The 21,226-nt window shown below is 42.8% G+C and overlaps 1 protein-coding gene across 1 annotated transcript in view; it reads right to left on the bottom strand.

Annotated features, from left to right (window-relative positions):
- Positions 1-1,384: 1,384 nt before the first annotated feature.
- The window catches only part of SYN2 (synapsin II), a 172,061-nt gene continuing 152,219 nt past the window's right edge, over positions 1,385-21,226 (bottom strand). Inside the window, exons 11-13 of the mRNA XM_071550948.1 lie at positions 9,236-9,296; positions 5,043-5,325; positions 1,385-2,276 (exon numbers count right to left, since the gene is read on the bottom strand). Coding sequence (XP_071407049.1) covers positions 2,141-2,276; positions 5,043-5,325; positions 9,236-9,296 — 480 coding nt within the window. The 3' untranslated portion in view covers positions 1,385-2,140. The remainder of the gene's footprint in view (positions 2,277-5,042; positions 5,326-9,235; positions 9,297-21,226) is intronic.

Raw genomic sequence — 21,226 nt, 5'->3', positions numbered from 1 at the left:
TTTTTTTTTTTGTTCCAGATGGTAAAACAAAGACTGTAGTGAAACCTGTTTTCTCCCAGGAAGAGGTGGGAGGGAATTTTGTACGAGTGAGAAACTTTGCCTGGAGTCGAAATCTGGGGCCTGGACTAATGAACTACCTGTAATTCATATTGTACTAAATATTGCTGAAACTAGGCATGTACTAATCATGAACCATGCCAAACTATGCATAATTACTATGATTTCTCTGTAGCAGTAATTAATTTGTGTTAGCAACTTTGATTAATCTTTCTAATCTAACAGTGAAGTGCCTCTCAGACATGAAAGGCTCTCCAAGTGCTCAGTGTTACTGGAGCCCAGTGGAGGTGTCTGAACCCAGTGAGGGGGACAAAGCTTTAAAAAACCAAAGTACAGCTGATACTTATGAACTAATAAAAACTCTTCTCTCTTCAAGCATTCTGGGGCATTTTTCCTGAAAGCAGGGAGTTGTTGGTGAGGGAGCTGCTCTGAGGCCACCCCAAAGGAGAGGGGCTGAGGCTCCATGTGATGCTGCCATGGAACTGCCCTAGAGTCTGGACCTGCCCCGGTCTGGGCACAGCTCTGGCTGTGCTGCTGCCAGCCTGAGGTGCCTCCTGTGCCAGGCTGAGGGGTGGGACATGCCTGCCTTCAGGAAAGGGTGCAAGGGCCTCAGCCCACCCTCTGACAGCAGAGCCCTCAGGAGCTCATGCAGGAACCCAGTTCTACATTACAGTTTCCCTCCTTCACTGCCAACTTCTAGGGCTCCTCACCCAAAGGAATCCAAAGCTGCTGAAAGGACTTAGACACCAACTGCTGATTGTGACTTACTTAGGCTTCAGAAACTACCACATCTCCAAGAGCCAAAATTTCTGAGGTGAACAGATGTGTCTCTACAGACCCATTCCAAGTCCCATTGGGTTAAAGTCGTTGTGGTGTTGCTCTTTCTGTCCCTCAGACATGGTAATACTGATTATTTTCTCGTTTCTCTGTTAGCACTGTCTCCTGGCAAGAAGCACTGCATGGCAGGCAAAATGACATGATAAGCCTTTGGAAATGGATAATCTAGAGATTACTAATGAACTTCAGTTTTATTTAGATTATCTTTTCTTTAAATGCTGCTAGTACCCCAATGCCTGGGATCAATTCTGTTTTCACAAGTTAGAGAAATGTTTTTAAAAGACAAAATTAATAGAAAATGTAAATGTGATTCCTAGAATTTATACCTTTTTTATGATGCTCATTCAACTAAGGAATTAATTGTGATAGTTTATTTTCTTACACTTGTGGTTTGTGTCCAAATATTTTTATAGTCATAAAGCTACTCTTTTGATATCAGTCAAAATAGACAATATATATTGATGTTAAAACAAGCTTTGTAGAAGACATGTTTTTAAATCAGGCATGGGACTTTACATTTATTAGAAGGTGTTCACAAAAATAAGGGTAACATCATGCATATTCTTTGCAACTAAACCCAGTTATGGTTACAGTTTGGAAATAAATTTAAATAGACATGTGGAGATACAGTAGTACATTTACACTCTATTTATGACATTTAGTGTACTGATAACTCTCAGCAATACATCAGAAATCTACAACCAGTTGATGGAAGGATTGTATAAGGAGGAAGAAACTGCTTCAATTTCTCACATTATTTATGTGGCTTGACAAGAATGTCAGTGTGAATTGCCTCCTAAATCTGGGAGGCAAGAACAAGTCAAGACTCTACTTCTGCAGTACAAAACATTTACACACGAGATACACATGCATTGCAATGCACTGGGAATGGGTAAAGCGAGGAGAAGCCCCTTCCTCAATGCTTTATTCACACAATTCTACAAAGGAGGCTTCAGGGTTATACACCTCAGTCACAGTAAGGCCACAATATTACAATGGATATGGACCTTAGAATTGCACATTCTGTGTTAGCAGTGGGACCCTTCCTTCTTTATGGATGAGATACATGTTCCTGGGTGGGATCTCAGCAAGTCCTCCTGCTAGTTATGGTTTGTCTGTAAGTTTAACATATTGCTTAGTACAACAGTTAGCACAGTAGAGAAGGGCACTGGCACAGGGCAAACAAAACCTATGGAACACTCAGGGAGCTCTCAGACTATGTGTTGGCTGCATGGAGATGAAGTGGCTAATCAGAAAAGAGACTGGCAAAGGATTTCCTCAAGTTCCGGATGGTTTCGGCTTTCGCTTCGTCTTCGTTCACAGACGATCGGAAGAAGGAGGACTCTGTGAAGCTGAAGGCGTTGGTCAGGGACTGGGACTTGCTGCAAGAGAGAACACAACAGCCTTGGTGTGGGCACTCCATCTCCAGCTCTGCCCACTCAGCCTCGTGGCATGGAGGAGAGCAGGAAAATCACAGCATCACAGACTCTGCTGAGCGGGAAGGGACTCACAGGGATCATCAATCCAACCCTCAGCCCTGCACAGGCCCATTTCCAAGAGTCACACCCTGTGTCCCAGAGCATCATCCAAACACTTCTGGAGCTCTAAAAGAACCTTTTTCTAATGTCCACCCTAAACCTGCTCCAGGCCATTCCTTGGATAGTGAACAAAATGGGTATTGACCACTGGGAACACTTAAGGAAAACTCACCACATTCCTTCTGCACTTTGACTTGAGAATAATATCCGAGGATAATAATTTTTATGGAACACACTGGTGGTTTATTTTCTTTTTACAGATCTGAAACATTGTATTCCAGTAAATTGAATGATGTAAATTAGAACTTGAGGAAAATGGGCTCTGCCTACTAAATCCAAGTCACAACCAAACATAGGGGGCTAATAATTGATTCTGTTAAGGCTGCAAACAGTTATGCACAAAATAAAATCAGGTATATTGGCAAGAGTTTGAAGAATGAATCCTGAAGCTATAATTGTGCTCTCCCTCTCTATATATATTGGACATGAGATCCTTAATGGAGGCTTAATGACACTTTATAGCTTAAAAAAATGACTCCAAATCAGATATAATTGTCCTTGGCTATGAGCAGTTAGTCTGGCAATGCTACCCCGTTCTTACTGCTACCATGAAACTTCTGTGAGAGTTTCCATAAGCATGAAAAACATAACACACAGGGAAAACAAGAAGGAAAATAGCTCAAGTTTAAAACTTTAACCCATGAGTTGTCAGAGAAAGCCATATCTAAAAAGCAGGCTTGAATTTGAATAGAACATATTAATGAGTTGCTGACTTCTTACAAAGACATCCCTGAATTAGTGAAACTAGTTAACTTATTTCATTTTTATCTCAGTACAGTAGATTTCAGTTTGGCTATAGGAAAACTGAAACACTTTTCATATTCAGATTGTCTGAGACTCTTCATGGGTTGCAGCCTCTCTGCTTCTAAACTAATACTGTGCAGCAAACACTGCTACAGGCGTTGTAGGTTTTTCATAAATTATAGTTGTGCTAATGAGAATAGACTGATAAATGTTTGTTTGTGCTCACTGAAAGAGGGAGGGTGGGAAGCAGCACTTGACTTGATTAGTAACACAATAAGTAGCCTAATTAAATATTTATTCACAGATTAATAACATGTACATACAGGTTAGGCAACAGCACGTGGGTGAATACAAAGCATACACATGCAAATAGAGTTAATTCTACAGGCAGGAGATCTGAGCTTTGGTGTGGACCTAAAACTGCTTCTGAAAGTTAGAAACACTACTCTTATTATGGCTTACATCTTAAAAATTTTAATTTATCCTTTGTTATTTTATTTTAAATAGAGACTCTTCCATTTGAAGAATGAATCTGGATGTGAACAAAGAATTAAAGAGAGAAAGCTGGGAACCAGTATGTGGTGCAGTCCTGCTGTAACTGTTTTTAGCTGCTTTTCTTCAATGTCAGGAGTTGTCAAGTTAAGTTTCAAACTATAAACTAGTTTCCATCTTGCTTAAGAAAATCTATTTTCAATGTATACTTAAATGATAGATCAATTAACTTGAGTTTTATGATTATAAATCAAAATAAAGAAATACATTGTCCTAGGAAGGCAAAGAAAATATTGTCATCTTTGCATATTGTCATCTAACATATCCTTTGCACTGAATGGGGCTCAGGGGAGGACTTGGAGTTGTTTCCTACCAATATTAGCAAATGAGTGGGTGGAACAAGGGGATCTGTGTTCCTGGGGTGGAACAAAGCCTCCATGTCAATCTTCGCATAGATCAAAATGAAGAGACTGTGGCTGTGATTCCCTCAGCAGTAGGATTTGTGTGCTGAAAAACTACAAACCATTGCTAACACCTTCCCTGAGTTTTCTGCTTCTGGTTGGATTTTAACTGTGAGTGGGAATCATTTCCACATTCCTTACTGTGGGGCATTTTCCAGGAGTGAGGTGCCCATGGGCAGGTCTGTGCACCCCTGGGCGCTGCAGTCACTGCACAGCCATGGACCAAGTGCAGGAACGACTTGGCATTCACTGCCTGACCTGTTCACTTGTGCAAGAGAGAGGCCCTTGCCAATGGGATCTGTTGTCTGAGTGACTGTGAGGTTAAAAGTTGAAGCAGATAAGGCTTCCTCTTTTTGTGCAGGCTCACAGCACACCCAGCTCTGAGTCAGTGGCACCAGAGCAGGAAACAAAGAGCAGAAAGATGATGCGTTTTCAGACCTCGCCGGGGCAGAAATTGCACAACCAGCAAATGAAATTCTGCACAGTGCTCAGGAGATAACAACTGATCCTGGATTACCAACACAGGATCCCAGAGTATGCTGAGCTGGAAGGCACCCACAAGGATTGCTGAGTCGAACCCCTGGCCCTGTACAGGGCATCCCAAGAGTCACACTCTGTGCCTCAGAGCATCATCCAAACGCTCCTGGGGCACTGCCTACCTTGGTGCTGTGACCACTGCCCTGGGGAGCCTGTTCCACCACCCAAAATACTAAGCTTTTCGAAATATTTTAACCTCATTTTAAACCTGGGAATAAACATACATTTTTCCCCCTGAATATTAGCCCAACTCCCAAATTACAGTAATAAAATCCGCGTCACGAGGAGACAAGAAAATGGATAAAGCAAATCTTACTTGAGCTGTGGATGTGGCTGAGGCTTCTGCTGTGGCTGTGGCTGTGGCTGTGGCTGAGGTTGAGGCTGTGGCTGTGGCTGTGGCTGTGGCTGTGGCTCCGTGTCCTTGGCCCCCCTGGCGCTGGGCACGGCGTGCGCCTGTGGCCGCGGCTGCTGTGTGGTTGGTCCGGGCGGGCGCTGGGGCTGCGCGCTGGCCTTCGCCGCCTGCCCCGCGCCGGGCACGCGCTGGGGCACCGCGGGCTCCTGGCTGTGGGAGGGCAGCCCCTGGGCTTGCACTGGGCCCCCTAGGTTCAGCACAAGAAAAACTTCATCATGTTATCGGTTCAAAGAGGCCTTATTAGACTTCATAGGCAACACTTTAAAATAACCCTCGAATGGGCTTGATTCTACTGTTGAGGCAAAGTTCTAGTTACAGGATTGCACTTTCATGGAGTCACAGAATCACAGACTATTCTGAGCTGGAAGGGACCCACAAGGAACATGGAGTCCAACTCTTAGGTCAATGGCCCATACAGGAGGTTGAACCCATGACCTTGGCATTATTACAACCAAATTTTATCCAACTGAGCAAGTCCATACCACCAATTGCACTCGAGACATTAGGAACCTCCTCAGAGCCCCCATGATTCATGCTCAGCATTGCTCTAGGACCCAATTTATCCCAGCAGTAGAGGTACTGAGCCCCCATGATTCACCCTCAACATTGCTCTAGAACCCGGTTTATTATGCCAGCAGTAGAGATACTGACTTCAAACCAAGTCAGGGGAGTTCCACCCAGAAAAAGGTTGGCCCGAGTTAAGGAGAGGCTGAGAGATAACTGATCATAGCAGTAATATCTATTTCTGCAATACAGATACTATTTTCTGTGTAGTTATCACAGTTTTACTCCTCCAAAGTCTTACAATTATTTCCATTCCTCTTAGGTTCATTCTTACAGCAGTAAAACAACTTTATACTGAATTTTTCTGGCTATATTTAAAGTATTTTAATAACTTACTTAACCCCTTAGTGAGATATGTCAAGAACATTACAAGAAACATAAGAAAGTCATTGCTATTTTTTTACTGAGATTATTTTTCCACTGAAAAGGAAGGATATTGGCAAACTACTGCATTAAGTGTGAAAATACACTGTGTAGTGTGGACCAAGGTTGTGAAATCCATGGCTGAAAGATGCTACATCATCATTCAGCAGTTTTTTTCTGCTTTCTGACTGAAAAAGTGCTGTGTCAGATATCAGTGGGCTGCTTTTATCTCACATCCCATGTCTGACTGTGGTTTTCTGGACTGAATGTTATAACTGAACCTTAAGTCTCTCTCGTGACAATGCACACAGGACATCTGACTTTGGGGGAAGAAAGGACAGGGTGAAATTCTGAGTATTTGTTTGCATAACGTTTCACTCAGGAGAAGAGCTTTGCTGAGCAGTAAATATTATGGAACACAACTGATCTAAATGTTCTGAATACTTGGGAATTTTCAGTCTTACACAGATATTTAGTGCAAGTCAAAGAATTCATCTACTCAAGATTCTAAAAGAAAACCTGTGTCTCTGGAAGCACCATTGCAATACATGATTTTGGGGGGTTTTAAATTGCTATTACAGTTAGCTTTCCCCTTGCTGCATGAGACTCCAGTGTGTGTGCCTGAGAAGACCATGTGCTAAGGCTTCAGTAAGTTTTAATACAGTTGTAGCAGTGTGTTAGAGTGGTGTGGAAAGATAAATAGCATCAATAGCACGTACTGTATGTTAAGGAATGTGCCTCCATTGTTTATTAATTTGAACCATTTTTGTAGGAAATATTTGAAGGTGATAACATGGTCTTGCAACATCTTAATAAGGATCATTTTCTTATTAGTCTCCTTTCACTCAATATTGAAAACCAGAAAGGTTTCTTTCCCCCACTTGTACATACAGGCTTGAATGCCAGAAACTTTACACTGAAGACAGATATAACTTTCTTTTATTGCACATTAAGCTGTACAAGATATTTCACATAAAAGATATACTGCTGTCACATTTCCAGCATTTGCTCACTTTCTTGCAGCTGGGTTGTACAAAAGGCAACAATCAGGAGAGAAACTTGTACCAAAAATAACCCAACAAAACTGAACATTAAGCCTACACTGTAGAACATCTGTTCCCTGTTCCCCACGATATTGCACCTAAGCATGCTGCCATGCAGAGAGACATTTGGGCTGGTCCTTGGCTGGGGGTGGAGGAGCTGTGTGTGCCCCACGAGGCCCTGGCAGCCCCGGGAACCCCCTCTGTGCACACACAGCACCCCAGCGGCAGGTGGGAAGCACTTGGGATCACTGCTGCTACTCCATGCAAAAAATACCAACTGCTTGAAGGAAAATCCATCATCAGATTCATTGCTCCACCCCAGGGCAGGAGGCTTGGTTGGCTTTCAGGGGTCTGGAGGGAAGGATTTGTGAACCTAAGTGGAATTTTCTTCAGAGAGAACAAAATAGCCAATGCCATTGTTGGAATGGTTACTGACCCAGACAAATGCTGATCACTAAAGCTAAATATTCATGTAATTTACTGATAGGTAGTAAACAGTAGCACTTACCACAAACATTTAAATAGCTAATAATGCATACCTTAATTCTCATCTCACCAGCCAGCTTGTACAAATAAAAGAAACACTAAGAATGATGAAACTCACTGATAATTTTTTCCAGTGTTTGTAGAGAAAACAGAAGTAGAACATAAGGCTGTTTTCTCTTTAAACATAATTGTTTGCACTAAACTAATGGCCACTACTCATCTTTGTGCATATTCAAGAGGAAAATTATAGTGTTGTGGCTCACTTGCAACTCAGCTTTCTGGTATGCCAGCAGTGTGCAGCCTGTGCTCCTGGGCTGGACTTCTCCCAACAGACTAACTGCCTGCCTGGGAGGCTCTCAGAACATTACAGTAGAAATTGGGTCTGTAAAAATCACTAACAATTTGCCTACAGAATATCTAGCAGCTGTCAGGCATCTCAAGGCTTTTTGCATGTTTGATGCCAAGCAATTATTATAAACTCTATTTATGTGGATAACATCGGGACTGGATTTTCTTTATAGCTCTCTGGATACTTCCAGGTGTAAAATAGTAGCTAGACCTGAGTTGGTAAAGAAAACCACAGACATTTTGTCTTGCATTCTAATCCAAGAGCAACATCCCTGGCTGGTCACAGGTACCTTGGTCTGCCATCCCCTCACACCTGAGGGTTTGAAATAAAAGGAAGTTTAACAGTCCTTGAGATACTTCTCACCAAACAACTTGGGATTTAAATCTTAGGTAAGTATAAGATTTTTTAAAAGTATTTGCGTTAGTTTTCATTAAAAATCTCCACAGATTACTAATTCAGAATGACAACAAAAGGTGCTACTTAATTGAAATAGGATACATTAAATACACTTTCACTGAGATATTGCACATAGGTGGCCCATTTACATAGCTTTGTAGCTAATAATTTAATGCAGATTTACTAAAAATATGAATACCAGTATGTAAAATAGAAGATATTTTAAATATTCCTTGGGAAGATCTGTATTTTATGGAGTCACTGAAATATTAGACTTCCACTTGCGTATAAATAAAACTCAAACGTTAATAAACTTTATAAAATTATAAATAAAAAGCTTCACTAGCAAATTCTAATCTACACTTTTAAAAATATATCTGGATCACCTACCTATTAGTCATGCCCACAAAAATAAAGGCTATGAGCACAGTGTGCACACACTCAGAGGAAGCCAAGGGGTTGGGTTGCCCCTTGGGGGGGTTTCACTGCACGATACAGAACACTCCAAGAACAATGTCTAACCATCCCCATGGCCAGTGCCCTGGGCTCGGAGAGGCACAGGCTTTGCACACTGCTGACACCAGCCCTGGAGCCACGAGTGGTACAGAGGAAGGTTGGGAAGCTTTACACGCACAGACAGGAACAAGGCAACAACCAGACGCAGAGTTGACACTGCATAGAAAAAACACAGTCCAGGGCAGCACTGAACAATGCAAGAACTGAACAGAATTGGCAGGTTTGCTTTTAGGGTTGGGTGTTTGTTTCTTTCCTTTTTTTTTTTCTTTTGTTTTTACTTTTGCTTTAGCCCTTGCTTTTGGTCTCAAAGAGCTAAGTAGCCTGGACTTGTTTTGGTCCTACTGCAACGCCATTACAGTCGAGAATGTACTGTAAACAACCTTGAGGGGGTGGTCGCTGAGGTGGCATTTTGGTTGGCTCTGGCTCCTTTAGGGATCCACTCTGCAAAACACATTGGAAAACAGAAGAGGAAAAAAATATTAGAGTAGCTTAGTTCCAGTTTTCCACTAATTTGTCTTTATTTTCATTAGAAACCTCTTTAGTGTTGGGGCTGAACATACACTTTCAATTTATTCCAGATAACATTTTTAATTTAGTTGCTGTCTGACATGATATATGAATCCTGGGTTAATCCAAAGCTCTTAAAAATTGGTTTTCCCTTTGCAGCACGTGATCACAACACAGGGGGTGCCTCCTCCAACCCACCTCCATCTGTGCAGCGTCTTTGTCCTCAGTCCCAGAACCGGGAATGACTTTCTGCCTCTCAGTGCTTTGCTCTCTGTTTGGTTTTTTTTAGGATAGACTGAATAGGAAATGGATTTCAACAGATACCTCTGTGTAATTTAAGAAATAATGTATTTTTAACTGTGCTCACTTGTCTCCAGGAGTGTGAGCACAGCAGGGTGTTGTTAGTGATGGTTTCACTTTGATTCACTGACTGGGAATGGGGAGGGAGATGATGGTCTGCTCTAGGTTAAGTGTTTTGCTAAGCAGAATGAGAGAAGAAAGCAAAAACCACAGACAAATAATAAAAATAATTGAAATTACTTCATGCTACTCCATCTGACATGTTATTAGAAACACATGTAATACTTAACTTCTCAAAACAGGAGATTTATTTGGCAGTAACTTTTTCACATGTAAACTTGTCAAGAGGAAAAGATGGGCCTGAACCAAAACCTTGGAGCAGAACACCCTCTGGGAACAGGAGTATTGGAATCCAAACTGTGTCTTAGGCCCATCTCTAATATTTTGAAATGTGAAATACGTTAAATCATTGAACACAATAGCCCAGGGTTTGGTTTTTTTAAGGATCCAGAAATTAAATTGCCATCTGTCAAGAGGGAAAAATCCCAAAATTTATTAAATAGTAAATGCAAAACCAATTAAATGTGTTTCTTGCAAAGCTCACTGTTTTTTTTCTGGTAGATTTGTATTTAATCTTCTAACTCCAGAATAAATCTTAGTCATTGAGCTGTGAATTCCTGCACAGCAATCCAGCACTTACAGTCTCAAATGTTACAAGACAATCTCCAGCACATGGAGCTGTTGCAGATTGCTGTGTCTGCTTCAGCTACAACGAGAGAAGAACACAGGGCAGGTCTCAGAGTGAAGTTACTCGGTGTTACCAACCTTCAGAAGCCCAAATGAGGAGCACAAATGACAGTACAAATTCTGCTCCTTGTGTTGTCTGACCCAGTTCTCAGTGAGCACCATCCTGAGGATGAGGAGGTACAGAAAACAAGGGAACTTGGAAGGAAAGACAGAGCCACCAGGAAATGTTGTTCTGCTTTAGTGTGGGTTAAAGTCCTCTCTGGTTTGCTTCCCTCCTTCCTCCAGTTTTCTGCACCACACGTAGAAGGTGCTGTGCTATCCCTGCCCTGTAGAACCCACAGTGTCTGTGGCACCCTCTCTGGGCTGTTCCTGCAGCACCCACAGCATTTGGGGCACCTTCTCAGTGCTGTCCCTGCCCTGTAGCACCCACAGTGTTTGTGGCACCCTCCCTGTGCTGTCCCTGCAGCACCCACAGTGTCTGTGGCACCCTCTCTGTCCTGGTGCCTGCTGGAACAAGGTGCCCTCCCCTCTGGAGCATCCTGGGGAGCAGGATGAGCCAAGGGTGGGGAGCTTGGCAGGCTGCCCTGGGGAGCCAAGTCCTTGCCAGCCCATGGCTCTGGTGGCCCTGTCAGCCTCCTCCCTGCTCCAGGGCACACACACAGTGCTCTCAGGAGCCTACAGGGACTTGGGGCTACAGATGGCCAAGAGTTTCTTCCTGGAGCGCCAAACAGACCATGTGACTTTGTCAGAATGCAACATGATATTTTATAACCATAAGTACTGTGGTTACCACCTGACCGGCTTAGGAAGGGCCATAATCCACCCTGTGTGTGCCCTGCAGGGCACAGGGTGACCAGGTAGGGTAAGAGTGTCACCATCTTTCTGCTGAAATACAGGATTATGTAGGTAAAACTCATGTTTGATTTAGAAACTGAAAGCACAGACTGGCAGTTCACATTCCCATCTCCTTTAAAGTTAAAACAACACCTGCAGGGTCTCTGTCTCCTCTGTGCCTCGAGGCTGAAGCAAATCTGCCATTTGTTCTTGCACTGAAACGGTCTTGGACTTTATCACAAACTGAACTGACGTGACGCGACAGCACCGGCACTTGTGCAATCTGCATATCTCTCCATCTTACCAAGAAATTATTTTATCCTAAATTAAGCTTTCAAGAAACATTTTAGCAGCTTGCTAATCCTTACCTCAACCCTTCTGAAAGTTTAGAGCCTTTGTGCTTTTTCTGTTGGAGATTTATTTCCCCCTTTCTAGTCACTGACTGCAGCTGTCCTGATTTTACCACCCACACATCCTTTTTTTTTCACCAGATATCACCTGGTGCTTCCAGGAACCTCACCCACACTCCAGGCCAATCACATGGGTGTATTACTTTGGCTAATTAGCCAACCCACCCAAGCTGACCCAAAAAGTCTAATTAGCATTGCATTCCTAATTGAGAACTCTTACTCATGGTTTTTCAGTGGTCTGTAGTAATCCAGCCCTTTTCGTGAGTCTTTCTTTCAGACAGTCAGAAACCTTGATACTGGCTATTAAAGCCAGTCTTTGAACCAGCCTCTCTTGCTGTCCTGAGCCAAGACCTTTAATAAAATCCAGGCTTCTTCTAAAACACCAGTTGCTGGCAAATGAACTGCAGACTGTTCCTTCTCACCTCTCCAAGGTGCTGTGCCAATGGAATTGTGAGAGCTGCTCACCTCCCAAAGGCCTCTCTGAGCAGAGCTGCTGGACCAGACCTGTCCTGCACATTTATTCACCCTCTTGTTTTTTCCTGTTTTCCTTTGTTGCCCAGCCTAGAATTTCATCCTCCTCCCACCTTCTTTTAGCACAAACATGTTTTCCTGTGCTGCAGTTCTGGTCTGCAAACCTTCCTACAGCTTAGTTCAAACACTGGATGAATCAAGGATTAAATGCAGGGTGTACCTGGGAAATGGCCCTGCACAGGTTTGGACCTGGAGGCTCAGGGCTAAAGAGCAAAAACATCAGTAGAGAAAGTAGAAATGATAGTGCTTGGGATGGTTTAGGATTACCTGAGCAGGATGTGGTGACTGATGTCACAAGGAGCCTTTTTGGTTTCATTTCATGGAACACAACTCTCATCTCACATCCAAATTCCCCAGAGAGAAGGGATTGCTGCTGCTGCCAGTGAGGTTACAAAGAGCTGCTCAGAGAACTCTCCTGTTCAAAGGTTTCACTGTTTATATAACCATCCTAAAAAGGTACAGCTTCACCTGTGGAAACCTCTAAGCCACATGAATGCTGCAGACACACTCCAGAGATTTCTCAGCTCTGGGTATAACAAGGGATGATTTGGCTGCATAATGATCTTTATTGGCTAATTACAGCCAGAGCAGACACCCCACTACTTATCTTAAAGACAGATGTCTTGAGATACATCTGTAGCACTTCCTTCCTTTCCACACTTACCTGAAAGTCTTCTTAGAATTTCAGGGGTAGAACTGGAGGAAAGAACAGTTTCTTCCTCAGAACATTTGTATTAGAATTTGATTGAGGTACTACTTCTTTTTCTACCTTGTATATTTATATAAATGCAGATTGGATCCATGTACACTTGAATTTTGAATAGTCTGAGGAATGTTGAAATGGGTGGGAGCAAAAGCAGCAACTTGGCAGCAAAATAGCCCTTGGGCAAAAGGGATGCTGAACAGAGACCCAGCAAAAATTGATTTTGATTTGGCTGAGTCTGTAGACTTTGTGACCTACAGTTGGAGCACAGAGAGTTGGTTTTGGGTCTCCTTTGGTTTTCTTTGTAATGCAAGGACAGAAGCTTTTCATAGGTATTTCAGGATTGAAGGAAAAGCCATGTTTTTGGGATCAGTTGAAAGATGCCAAAATATGAGCTGAGTTAGACTTCATAAAGAAGAATAAAGCAATTAAGTAATAGCAGAACTAAAAAAAATGTGATTGCTAAGGAGAGAGGTAATTTAGATAGTTTAAGTAGAGCATCGATAATAAACGAATGTTTGAAGTGTCATAGATTGGGATAAATACAGGAGCAGGTGGGATAAAAGCTGCAAAGGAGATGCTGGTAAAAACCAAACATTCTACACCTCAGAAATGAAAAGCAGCTGACTCATGAAATACAGGATTCCATTCCAGATCTCTCCAGCAATTGGGAATGTACAACTTACACTGGAGAAGGTTAAACACTAATACTACAGGAATTAAATTGTGGGTGAGGAAATGGCTGCTAAGGATGTAGGCAGTCATTGAAGGAAAACTCATGGGAAGGATGTAGGTGGGATGTAGAACCCATGCAGAATATTCATTAATTAAGCTGGCAAAAAGAAGGAGGAAGGTGCTACTAAAACCTATAGATGATACAGAACTGGAAGGCTACAGGTCCAAAATATCCGAAAGAAAGAACAAAATTGATGAGTGGAATTACAGAAAGAAAAGAAAAGAAAAAAGGAAAAACCCCTTAAATGCAATGTCCAAACCAATTTATTTATGGCATAATAACATGCATCTGTCAGAAATACAGAGCTCACTGACTGAAATCTAAGGGGAAAGACTTTGCAGTGAAAAAAATCATAATCTTCTCACCCCTTCAGTGGAGTGTTTGCAGGAGCTGTTAGACAAGGGGCTGTTGTCCCTGACATAAGCTGAGCTGGCCCAGAAAGTGCTGTTGGACTGCCCAGACAGATGGAAGAGGCTCTGCCTGCAGCATCTGGAGGAAAATGTCTTGCTCAGGTCTGTAAAAGGAAGGCTTGAGCACAGGAGAGTTGTTTCTCATAACCATGTTGTACTGGTAAAGAACTACAGGCAGAGAAACAAGCCACAGGACAATACAAACCAAGAAGAAATGTGTATAAACTGAATAAAACCAGGCTGGAAATAAACACATGTTGTATAACTTAGCAAAGCAGTGAAAGCTGAAGTGCCTTTCTGACAGGGAACATCCAAAATCAGAAACTTGTTGCTTCCTGAGCTGTGCATTTACTGTGCAATGGGAGTGAATTTGAGGCTTTCTGGCTGCTGCTCAAGACCTGACCCTGTTTCAGGTGGGTCTGGCCCAGGTGATGGATCTGCTTCATTCCAGTGGGGCTGAACAGGCCTACAAAGGTTTGGCTGTTTATTGTATTTTTATATATTCCCTGTGGACTGGGAGAGGCAGTGGAACAGTGACAGCTCCAGTGGAGATGTGTGGATAAAGGCACAGCTTCCAAAGAATCTGCCCTCACAGTGCAGGGGGGCATTTGGAGGACAGTTGGCTCCTGCTCTTCACAGTTTTTTGGAGTACCAGTGTTGAGCCATGGAAATGTGTGTGGAAAAGACACTCTCAGCAGAACTGATGCCAGCCTAGAGTTTCTTCATGTCTTTAAGAATTCAGAAACTTAGAGCAGCTTTTGTTATTGCTCAATCAACTTTCAACACCTGGTTAGTTCTTCCACTGAATGGGATGGGAAATGTCTGCTCAGAGCAGAAAACAAACTATACAGTGTAATTTTTACTTGGAATGCAATTTTTAAAATTCACTGAAAAGTACTTTTGTTTTAAACATCAAAAAATACTCTGACTTAGATTTTGTAGATTAAGTGCTTTCCATTGCTAGATAACTAATTACTTCCTGGACAACAGTTTCATTCTTGAATATTTGTACACACAGTGTTAAAAATCACAGAATCCCAGAATGGTTTGGGTTGGGAGGGACACCTTCTACTGGACCAGGAGCCTCAGGGAAGGCGAGTGCCCTGGAGGGACTCCTTGCTCTCAACATGGACACTCCAGGATCTCCCTGAGATACTAAACATCTCACTTCCCATTGTCCAGTCCAGCCCTATTTTGAATGAGAAAAATAATTGCACCCCCCATGGACATGAGGTTTCTACAGAAAATGTAGGATGGAGGCTTATGATGGATGAAGAACTTCTGCAATAGCAGCACAGGTTGGAGCTCCTTGGTTCCCTTCCACAGCCAGTCCCTAATTCCCATGGACAGGGACAGGGATGCAGCTCTGGGATTGCAGCTCTGGCTCAGAGGCCACATTTCCACTGCTGGCTTTTGAGGAGGGCCCATTGAAAACACGCAGATGCACAGCAGCTTCCAGACAGTTCTTTACAGAGAGGGAATTGCTCCCCACAGGCAAGGAAGGGATGTGGAGGATGGGATGGGATGGGATGGGATGGGATGGGATGGGATGGGATGGGATGGGATGGGATGGGATGGGATGGGATGGGATGGAATGGGATGGGATGGGATGGGAAGGAGCTCCCCCATGTGTGAGACTCCCTGTGTGTGCAGGGTGTTGGAGCAGGGAAGGAGCTCAGAGAGAGGGACAGGCAAGGGAAGGGCTGCAGAAGGGCTGAGAGACCACCAAGCACTGGCAGTTCCAGTTTCCTCCCACCTTTCCCAGTGCACACAGGACAGAGTGCAGAAGGTACTCCTTGGGGCTTAGGGTCCAAACCCTGTGCTGAGGTTTGAAGTTGTAAGGAAGGTTTTGACCCTTGGCCTGCCCTGGCTGATGCTATGCTGGATCTGCTTCTCCAGTCTTCAAAAAAAAAAAAAAAAGGTAGCTTATTATCATGACTGCTTTTAGAGACCATTGCATGAACAGGGAAAGCTTAAGATTTACAGAACTTCATCTTTTAGCCACCAAGATCCCTTGTAACTGGATCCACTCAGGACTGAAAATGATGCTTTGAAATGAGTCTGGAATGAAGATGGTGGAACTGACTCAGGCCAGTGAAGGTCAGAGCTCTGGGACAAACAGATCCCTGGTGCTTCTCTTCTTGCTCCTCTCAAGTCCACAGACACACACAGCACGTGCCAGTGGAGGTGCCAGTGGCTGTGCTGAGCTCTGAGGAGATTCCTGAGCTTCTTCTGGAAGTTGAGACATGCTGGAGGAGGATATTGGAGCAGCTGAAGACAAGTTTGCTCTCCTGTCAGCCACAGAGACGGAGCCTGGTCCATCACCACATTCCAGGATTGGAAGTGTGTGTGAGTTACTTTTTTTTTTAATATGGACAAATCAGGAACATTTGAAAATGAGCTGCTCTGGTTTGGATTCTCCCATAATTTCTCTTGGTGCTTCTCCTTGTTTAAAAATTTTGATGCATATTTAGCACATGGTCCTTATTCAAAATAAACTGAAGTGATTGCTGGACAGAGGGGCAGGATCCTTGCAAGTTAAACATGGAGTAAAGCCAAGCAGCTTTGCTTAACAGGTTATGATTTAAGGGTCAGAGAAATCAAACAGAAAACTCAAGTGGAGACAGGGAATAATAACAAAAATAGGAGAGAGGAAACACCCACCACAGTGGGGAAAGGAAGGGAGACCAAGGAAGAGCCTCCAAAACAAAGACATTTCTATTAGGTCCAGCTTAGAGAAACAAAATCAGCAAGTAAAAATAGATGAAAAATCAGATTACATAAAAAACCCAAAGAATGTTATATGATAGCAATTATAGCACTAAGACAAAGCAGGGAGATCTACCTTGGACCCTCCTGTTCTGTCTGTGTGTGTGGCAGCTATTGCTGTTCTCCTACAATGGAATTGCTGCTTCCCTTGTTTTAATTTGGAAAAGGTTGGGCTTTGCTCTGTAATGGAATGAAGACAATTTTTGTAGTTTCCAAAAAAATGCCTGTGGGACCATAAAGCTATTTCTCACAGAAATCTGCTAAGAACGTCCAGCCTCGTCTAGAGTGTGGGCTCAAGACTACCTAAAACTCAATTATTTTCTTTCTTCTGGAGGAGAATGACCATGGAATTCAGAATCCTTAATCCCACTGGCAGACTGGAAGATGATCAAAAGATCATCTGGCAGAAGATAATGGAAAAGTTACCAAAAGCATATTTTTTGTGCGTTAATGAAGGCAAAAAGAAAAAATTATTGTTACTAGTTTTAAAGTAAGTGTGGGAAAGTATCTACTAAGTAGTAATACTATTTTTGTTTTACAGTTTTAGTACTCTGCTGTCTTCTGTACCATAAAATTAGCATTAAGGCTAAAGCACTGTATCCTCCAGACAACTGGGCAACCCAAAACATGAGGCTACACATTGGACAAATTTCTGTTTGAAATTTTCACCAAATAATCCTAAACCTTTAATATACCTTTAGGATATTCTCTTGCACCCTGAAGGTCATCAGAGTCTTTCAGAAAGAGCACCGGAAATTAGATCTTGGCACATTATTTTGAAAGAAGCTAAGAAAGATAAGCAATTAATAGTGTTTGGATTTAATCACCCTCATTTGCATTCACAGCTGACATCCAAAAGCCTTTATGGAGAGTTTTATCATATCCAGGAATTTCCCTGTGACTGCTGTTCGTGCTCAATAAGCAGCACACTGAGCAGCACATCTGCCCCTCCCTGGGCAACCACTCCCTCTGCTGGTCCAGGAGCTCAGGGAGGGGTTTAGAACAGCTTATTTTCACCTCCATGATCACCTCGTTAGGAAAATCTCTGCTCAGCATTTGTGTGTTGCATCCCTCTGGTTTTTAGTTATTGCCAATATTAATCCTTCAGATTTACTTTCCTGCGTGAACTTTGTTTTTATATTTCAGTATTTTACAATTCCTGTCAAGTTCAAAGGTTTCAATTAACTCAATCTTTTGTACTAGTGCGTGTTTTAAATCCTCCAGGCAGCAGTTGGAGTCTCTGCCCCCGTGGGCACCTCTGGCACTGCCCAACACCTGCTCAGGGGCATGTTCAGGATGGACTGAACCACCTTGCAGGGAATAAAAGCTATCATTTAATACTTGTGATAAATGCATTTTACTTGAGGAAGTGTGCCTCAAATGTGGCCTTTCAGCAGGATGTGCTGAGCTCAGCCTCAGACATGTTTATGTTCTGTTTTTCTTAATTCCATATGCTTATATTAGGATCTAAACGAGTAACAGCTGTTTCTCTTATATTTCACAAACATTAAATAACCAAGAGGTTAAAAACCCCCTTTGATTAAAATAAACATCTTCTCTTCCAAATACACACAGATAAACACTGTGTATATAGACACACACTCATATGTATGTACACATTAAGGGCATATTAAAATACATATACATAAAATATATTCCAAATTCAAATAATAAAAGTTAATGAAACAAATACATTAAAATAGCATTTATTAATTGTAAAATATAAAGCCAATATCTTCTTTAATGTGATACAGCTTCTGTAATACGTTGTAGCAATAAAGAATAGATAACTCATTGGTCCCACAAGAAGAAGCCACAAGATGTCGCTGGGATGCAAAGAACCAAACCCTGCAGGAGAGTCTCTGCCTTCAGCACTGCAGAATCCCTGGAATATCACAGTCTGAGCAATGGCTTTGGATTCAATAACCTTGGGAAGGGTTTGCATTCTCTGTGCTAGGGCTTGAATGTCTCAGCATATTTTTATGAGTTTTGATGCCAGTGTTTGAGATTCTCCACCAATATATTTAGGAAGGCACCTTGCTGCTGCCTGATTTGCCTTTAAGTCACAACAATAACTCTATAAGCACTTCAGTATGAAACATAATTTGCTTAGTATTTATTTAAAAGAGCCTCTCTGCAGGTGGACGGTGAGTGGTGAAGGAGGACCATGTGGGTGTTGTTTGTAGGCATTGCTGGTTGTCAAAGTGCCTACAGACCTTCTGAGTTGAGCAGAGAACCTCAGGGACTGCTAATGCAGACTCTGGAAGATGCTCAGTTGGTCTCCACACAGCTCATTTATTTCCAAACTCTATGGCTCTGCTTATAAGAGTAACCTGTTGCTATATTTTTTTAATTACAGAGTGATCTAGTAATATTATTACAGTATTTGAGCACTATAGATATATTAATTAAATTATAAACAAATTAGAAATATAAGCATGTGAGATACAGAAATTAAATTTTAAAGAATTAATTTTAAGTAAAATATTGAGGTATTAAAGAGTAATACAGTTTTTTATTACAGACTGATATATTTTTTAACTCCAGAGTGATGTAGTAACATCCTGTCTGACTTTCCCCAGGGCTTTTGTGCTGCTGGCCCAGAGCAGAGGAACAGTCAGGCTCCTCAGTGTGCTCAAACCTGGGAACACCAATGTTATGCTCACATGATGCCAGAGCTGCCATTTTTCCCCTGCTTAAATGTCTCCCCCAGGGCAGTGCCATGGTGTAAAGGAGAGCACTCTGGACTCTGAATCCCAAGGACCTGAGTTCCAGTCTCAGTGGAACCATTCCCTGGCAGTTCAAGCCCTCCCTGCCATCCCATCCCGTCAGATCTCGGATGCTCAGCAGGGTCAGCCCGGTCAGTACCAGGGACTGTGACAGTCCCGAGGACTTCCCTGTCACTGTCCAAGCTGGCTTGGCCGTGGCAGATGGACCTCAGGACTGAAACGGTGGGGCCAGTTCTGCTCACGCTGAGCCTCACCTGAACAATCCCCTGCGAAGGCTGGAAGGGCACGTGGGGAGAGCCCTGCCCAAAGCTGCGTTCTGAAATCTGGCCATACATACATACAAATGTCTCCCTGAGAGGAGGAGGTTCAGCAGGTGTGGTTTGGGCTCCCTGGAGCCTTGACACCCTCCTCAAGGCAAGCTGCTCCCAAGCCCTCCTGCAGCCTCGGGGCAGAGCCCTCAGCCCAGGGGGTTGGCTCTGCACCAGCCCAGCAGGAACCAACATAAACCCTCCAGGAACTTTCACTCACACAGAAGCATTTAGGGTGCTCTTTGCATTGGTTTGTTTGATTAGGCAGAAGGAATAAAACTCTGTTCCTGCAAGTGCAAGCCAACGGTCTGGGACAGGAAGATGGTTCCTGGTGCTGCATGGACATGGCCTGGCTGATGCAGGAATGAGTTAGCACTCTGAAAGGTGATACAAAGCTGGGGGAAAACTGCTGGTCATGGCCCTGTTCCTCTTCTCCTAATCAATGGAGATAATTGAGGGGAACCTCTACGAGACTGTGAAAGCAGAAAAGAGCTTAGAGAGAAGATCCACATCTCCAATTAGTGCAGAGTTTAGTTCTAAGAAGCAGACTAATACTGAATTAGGCATTTCCATGTAACTGCATGATGGGATCCTTCTCAGCTGAATACATTCCTTTTCAGCGAAGATCAAATCAAATCAAGTAACCATATTTTCTGGTCATCCGAAAGCTTTAGTGATTTGAAACAAATTGCTGCTTATCATAAGTAGTTTGCTTTAAACCCCCCTGAAGCCAAGAGATGGAAGGTAATAGAACTGTGACTACTCCTTTGGAAGGCCAAGAAAAGGGAGTTTGTTAATGGTTTGCTTTTCTCTCTAGAATTACTATATTTTGTTTTTTACACTCTGTTCACATGTGGTTCAATTTTCTCTCTGAACATAGAAGAATAAATCTGCTTGGCTCCAACCACATCATACAAGGGGTCAGGGAATGAAGAATGAATTAGTTTTAATACTAGTTTATTATCACTGTGCTACTCCTCTGTTTTAAACCAAAAAGAACTGGGATAGGGCTGGGAATGCTCTTTGTGATGTGATGTCATTGTGGATATTGTGTCTCTGGTGCACAAATTCCTCCCTTCCATTAAGAATAATTAATTCCTTTTCCTTTTGTGGATAATGCAACGTGGTCTCTACAGATCTGGACTGAATTAACATTTTCGTGACAGGATTTTCCTTTGCATTTTTAGGTAATACTCATGGCCAATGTCATCCACTGCAGAATTGAGTTCAGCACAGTTGGTATCATGACTTGAGTCACGGTTTTACCATTATTGTTTCATAACCAAGTGCTGATACAGAATGAAGCCTGGCCCAGCCTGCCCTGAGCCACCTCCTGCAGGGTCTGCAGAGCCAGCAGCAGGTCTGGTCAGTGCTCTGCACTGCCAGA

Source organism: Pithys albifrons, chromosome 3, assembly GCF_047495875.1.
Source record: "Pithys albifrons albifrons isolate INPA30051 chromosome 3, PitAlb_v1, whole genome shotgun sequence".
Lineage (NCBI taxonomy): Eukaryota > Metazoa > Chordata > Aves > Passeriformes > Thamnophilidae > Pithys > Pithys albifrons.
This window is presented reverse-complemented; position numbering and strand designations above follow the sequence as displayed.